Genomic DNA, 6,000 nt, shown 5'->3' with positions numbered 1-6,000 from the left:
GTCAGCACCCCCACCGCACCCAGCAGCCCATACAACACGTAGCTCAGGAATGGCTGAAGGGGAGAGGAGAGAGATTTCTTTTGTTTGTGTTCCTTTATTGCCAGTTAAGCAGGTGTAGTTATTTCATGGCCAATATAGGTAATGAATTTCACTAAACAAATCAAAAAACAAGGGAATAGATAATATGATATATAACATAAAATGATATAATATAAAATTAAATGAATTAACATTAAATAAGTTTGTTCACATCACTAAACTTTTTTTAAAGTTTAAAAACTTTAAAGGTGGCACCATAATAAAAATATACTTGGGAGGGGAGAGGGGGAGAGAGAGTGATAGTTAGGAGGTGTTGGAAAAAAGAGGCGGGAAATGGATGGAAAATAAAACAAAATGTAACGTAATGTAGAAGAATATTACACTACATTACAAAATAAATCATATTCGGTAAGTAGCCCAAATGTAGAGGTGCATGTTCATTCTGTCTGTCTATTTGCTTGCTTATTTGTATTTGCTTAGTTGTATAATATTTTTTATTTGTAAAACATCTTATTTATTGCACGATAAGAGTCTGACATTATCGCAGCACGTTAACGCCGATAGCGGCCCACCACCAGTACACACACACACACTCTTTCTGTCTCTCAATATCTCAAACTCTCTCTATCTCCAGTACTGTAACTCGTGCAGGGAACATGATGATGTGGCAGGCACGCACGCACGCACGCACTCACGCACTCACGCACTCACGCACTCACGCACTCACTCACTCACTCACTCACTCACTCACTCACTCACTCACTCACTCACTCACTCACTCACTCACTCACTCACTCACTCACTCACTGTTTGTATTCATGCACTCATGTTTTCATTTTACTGCACTGTATGTGTGTGTGTGTGTGTGTGTGTGTGTGTGTGTGTGTGTGTGTGTGTGTGTGTGTTCTTACCTGCAGAGCGACAAAAACAGTGCTGACATGGATGGCGAAGTAGAGCACAGCGATGAGAATGCACACTATCAGGTCTGACTGCAGCCGCTCATTCTGAAGGACACACACACACACACACACACACACACACACACACACACACACACACACACACACACACACACACACACACACACACACACACACACACACACACACACACACGCGCATGAATATTTCAAACTTCCGATTGTTTTTGTATTACAGAAAAATACTTAAGTAAGCTTATCTCCAGCGCACACACTTATTTACATTTATTTTATTTACATGCTACGTACGTATTTATGTTTTGTTATATTTCAATTCTACGTACTGTACATTTCTGTGTGTGTTTGAGAGAGAGAGAGAGAGAGAGAGAGAGAGAGAGAGAGAGAGAGAGAGAGAGAGAAGCGTACCACAGAGTTGCGAAGTTTCTCTGGCAGCGGATCGTGCACCTCTGCCAGTGGGTCTTCTGGGTTCTTCTCCTTCAGATTAGGGAAGACCTTGGACTGAACCAGGGATCTAGAGAATGAAAAAGACAACACGGGAGACATTATTTATTATTGTAGCGCCCCCGTTGAAAAACACTATGCTATATACAAATCTCAGTGCTATTGCCATGGAGCGCTGTGCCACAGCACCCCCTAGAGGCATTATTTAAATGTACTGATGTACATGCAGTAGCTGCGTCTTTGCTAGTCATCCTGTCACATTCAAATGAGACGCTTTCACTACACTCAAGACTTTTACTGTTTGTGTGTGTGTGTGTGTGTGTGTGTGTGTGTGTGTGTGTGTGTGTGTGTGTGTGTGTGTGTGTGTGTGTGTGTGTGTGTGTGTGTGTGTGTGTGTGTGTGTGACTGTAAGGCTGATTGTTGTACTCAAGCATGTGCTATATGTTAACTATAACATACAATCATGTGTATTAGGTTGGTATTATATCATAGGTATTAGTTGTATTTTTTTGTATTTGTGTATTTATGCAAACTGTCAGACACCTTAACTTTCTTTGGGGTTAATAAAAGTACTCTACTACTAACTGTACTAGTAAAGCTCTTCAGGCCTCCCAGCTCTCCACCTTGTCATGTACAACATGGCCTAATCTTGTCAAGTTGCCTGCTCAGCTCCCCTGAGAACTCTCTCACGGTCTTAACATTTGGCAAGCGTCCTCCTGATGTCGCTGCTGTCCCCTGACTCTGATTTTCATAATACTGACTTTTTTGGTCTTTTTGTCTTTTTTTTTTTAAGGCGGGGGGGGGGTGTAGAGACGACGACGACTCTTCTGACAGAGCCATACCGCAAAATTTAATTCTTAGCTTATTCAACAAATAAGTCATACAGGGTTTTTATATTGCGTTTCTTGACTTGCCCATGTTTAACATAGTCTCTCTCTCTCTCTCTCTCTGACTCACATGAGGACGCAGGGGTCGCTGCTCTGGCGACTCAGGTGGTAGGACACGGCCACCAGCAGCCCACAGAACACAGAGAACAGCACCGGGATGTGATCTCCATCCCACGACTCCTGTAACACAAACACACACATTATTAGGCCACAGCACACAGAGAACAGCACACCACATACACGCGTGAGGAAATACACACACACACACACGCACACACACGCACACACACACACACAGCTTTATAAGTGCCACTCCAAAATGTCTCCATTAAAAAAGTTTGAGCTAATACTATGGTGATTAATTCAGTGTAGCTCTGACAGTGCAAGTAATAAAACAAAAAGTCTTCAAGATTCACCTTCAGGGCACCGTAGCAGAGGCCATAGAGCATCGCCACGGTTACCAAGCTCCGCAGGGCACTGTAGACAGAAGATAGCAGACTGGTGCAGGCTTAAGAGAGAGGAGGAGAGAAGATAATCACCATGAGTTTTTACTGATATGAAACAATATGCATAGAAACATTTAAAAAGAGGAAAAGAAGAGGAGTAAAGGGCTCTGCATACTTCACGTGCGCACTTTGGCGCGTTTGGCGCGAGAACCATTAATGACGTCATCACTTGCGCCAGACTATTCATACTTCAAAAGCGCCCTTGCTCGCATTGTCGGAAGTGCCCTCTGCTGTTCATGAGAGAAACGGCAGCATCTTTCGCAACTCGCAGCGTGAGTTCTACGGATGTATACAATAGAAAGCCAAACACGGCTGCTGTAGGGCTACTGAACGTCTGACTTGTGACTTACCACATTGAAACATATATTTTTTGTTGTAGCCTACATTGCCAGATCATTCCAAGACCATGTGAGAGCATTGTTCTGGCGGCAGAATTTATAAATAGATCGCCGAACACAACGTGCTTCTGAACAAAGTAAACAATTGTTTCACTGAACAACATTTAAGAGAGAAGATAAAATAACTCTCTAGGACATTTTATTATCCTCAAAATGATGCAGGATCCATTCTGTAGTAGCCTACAGTAGTTGTAGCCTCTCTTCGCAACTCCTGCTTTGTCTGCCTACCTGCATGGTCGCTGGTGGCACACGACAAGTTACAAAAAATGTGGGGTGCACGACGTCGCGCCACGGCAGCTCGCGCCACGGCGTGTGACGTCATTTTGGGTCACGTGACGGCGCGAGTGAGGTCGCGAGTGAGGTCGCGAGTGAAGTATGAAGGAGGCTAGCGCCAGTCACGCCAAGTATGAATCCCCCTTTAGAGCCTCTGCACACCGGTTCAGGCAAAGTGCAGAGCACTGCTGTGCCAACACTCAATTCAACACCTGGGCTGATGTCCGTAGATGAAGAGAACTGTAATGTATACATGATGTATGCAACAATGTGTACAGTACTTGTGCATGCTCTTTTGTCATTTGCATGCTAAATTGTGTGTGTGTGTGCGCGCGTGTGAGTGTGCGTGTGTGTGTGTGTGTCTGTGTGTCTGTGTGTGTGTGTGTGTGCGTGTGCGTGTGCGTGTGCATGTCTCACCATTTCCACCGAATATGTGGATATCCAACTGCTCGAACAGGTACATGATGAAGGTATTTACTTGTGGTAGCAGTCCCACAAAAAAGATGATTGGAAAACACAGAGTAAAGACTGCAGAAGAGAGAGAAAAAAACACATTCAATGTCACCATACACATAAAGATCATTTGACAGTTTTTTTTTCATATGTGTACATGGGTCAATGACAGGTGTGTGTGTGTGCCTATGACAAGGTCTCTAGCAGCGTGTGTGTGTGTGTGTGTGTGTGTGTGTGTGTGTGCCCGTGCGTGCGTGCGTGCGTACCTATGACGAGGTCTCTGGCGGAGGCGAGTAGCAGGGAGCTGGTGATGACCACCCCATAGAGGGTGAAGCGCGAGGGACCCCACCACTCACTACCGTAGTGCAGCAGCCAGATCAGCCCACAGCACAGGCAGAAATACACCGGACGACTGTACGCTATGATGCGGTTATGACCCTATGGAGGGAGGGAGGGAGGGAGAGACCGAAAGAGAGAGAGAGAGAGAGAGAGAGAGAGAGAGAGAGAGAGAGAGAGAGAGAGAGAGAGAGAGAGAGAGAGAGAGAGAGAATAAAACATTTTTTTCCAGTTTAAGTATGCAGTGACATAGAAACAGAGAACTACTAATTAATCAGTTCAGGAAAAGAGATGGATATGGAGAGATGGCGATGGAGAAATGGAGAGCAGAGGCGATTGCGAATCAGGGAGACAAAAGACAATAGTGCCAGAAAAATGTCTGGACGAGGTACTTACATGGCGAGGTGAAGAAGAGTCGGGCTGAACACTCTGGGAGCATACAGATAAATAAAAATAAGCAGTTAGTAAAAGACACCAAAGTTTGAAAAGGCATCAGTGTTCAGAAATTACTTCTCTGTTAAAACACACAATCAAACATTTATCATCACTTCTGTAGTGATACAACTTCCATCAAAACCATATATTCCAGGCGAATTAACTTAGAGCGACAAACCAGCGTTATATTGGTATAATTGTTTTTCCATCACGTGTCGCTCTCACTTCTTGATGCCCATCACATTAAAGCGAATCATCATGCTGATGGAAAATACAAGTGGAAAGCCAGACAACACCCATGTTTGTGGCAACTTGTCAGCTACATTTTCAAAGACATCTCCACAATGATGGCAGAGTTGAAAGCTTGTGTGTGAAGGCTTATATCTCCAGAATGTATCAGAAGTGGTGTGTGTGTGTGTGTGTGTGTGTGTGTGTGTGTGTGTGTGTGTGTGTGTGTGTGTGTGTGTGTGTGTGTGTGTGTGTGTGTGTGTGTGTGTGTGTGTGTGCATATGTACCTTTAATAACGAGTACTGGCAACTAGCGATAACGAGGCAGAACTGAAAGACCCAGATGTCTGTGAAGAAGCCCTGGACCAGGAGCAGAGAGCCCAGGAAGGCCACCAGCACAGCCAGCACAACCGCCAAAATGTTCTCCAGAACCTCGCGGTTCCTGGGCACAAAATAACCACATTTAAAAAAAGAAAACACGGACATCCGTCTCAAACGATGGGTGCAGGACTAGCAAAGACACATGAAAATTGAAAATAAAGTCTGCAACACCGAGCTCCCGTCTCTCCTAATTCGATATTGTGACGTTGCGACTTTATTTTCAGTTTTCACAAAACACCCCCCACAAGAACACAAAGAGCTTTAGTATCTACACCTCATGTGGAAATGCATGAAAAAAACATCACCACATGTTCCCCATTACTATCAAAGTCCATTCCACAGTAGCATATGCAGTATGTAATGTAGCATATGGGTTGCAACCTACAGGGGCAGTGGTCTCAAGTACAAGAAATGGCTGACCGAAGTCATCTATTGAGGTACTTTCAACAGTGGTTTTAGGTAAAGAAAGCAACATTAAAAGCAAGCAACATTAAAAGCAAAACATAATTTCATCAAAGTAAGTACCGTTCTTTAACAAACTGTACTTCCAATACAGTTCATCAAGAGTGAAATGCATATGTACTCCATTCCCTTGAACAACCTGACCTTGACTGTTGTAAGGCAGTAAGAAAAATAGCAAAGGGGCTGAAATGACGATTTTAAAAAACAATGGACACAAAGAAC

At 43.9% G+C, this 6,000-nt stretch overlaps 1 protein-coding gene across 1 annotated transcript in view; it reads right to left on the bottom strand.

The window, feature by feature from the left end:
* Window positions 1-6,000, bottom strand: part of pcnx1 (pecanex 1) — an 89,772-nt gene that overhangs the window by 23,964 nt on the left and 59,808 nt on the right. Inside the window, exons 12-20 of the mRNA XM_063184616.1 lie at window positions 5,224-5,377; window positions 4,670-4,702; window positions 4,204-4,375; window positions 3,902-4,012; window positions 2,724-2,815; window positions 2,378-2,487; window positions 1,385-1,490; window positions 951-1,043; window positions 1-53 (exon numbers count right to left, since the gene is read on the bottom strand). The exon at window positions 1-53 is cut by the window's left edge and continues 98 nt beyond it. Coding sequence (XP_063040686.1) covers window positions 1-53; window positions 951-1,043; window positions 1,385-1,490; window positions 2,378-2,487; window positions 2,724-2,815; window positions 3,902-4,012; window positions 4,204-4,375; window positions 4,670-4,702; window positions 5,224-5,377 — 924 coding nt within the window. The remainder of the gene's footprint in view (window positions 54-950; window positions 1,044-1,384; window positions 1,491-2,377; window positions 2,488-2,723; window positions 2,816-3,901; window positions 4,013-4,203; window positions 4,376-4,669; window positions 4,703-5,223; window positions 5,378-6,000) is intronic.

Source organism: Engraulis encrasicolus, chromosome 19 (genome assembly GCF_034702125.1).
Source record: "Engraulis encrasicolus isolate BLACKSEA-1 chromosome 19, IST_EnEncr_1.0, whole genome shotgun sequence".
Classification (NCBI taxonomy): Eukaryota; Metazoa; Chordata; class Actinopteri; order Clupeiformes; family Engraulidae; genus Engraulis; species Engraulis encrasicolus.
This window is presented reverse-complemented; position numbering and strand designations above follow the sequence as displayed.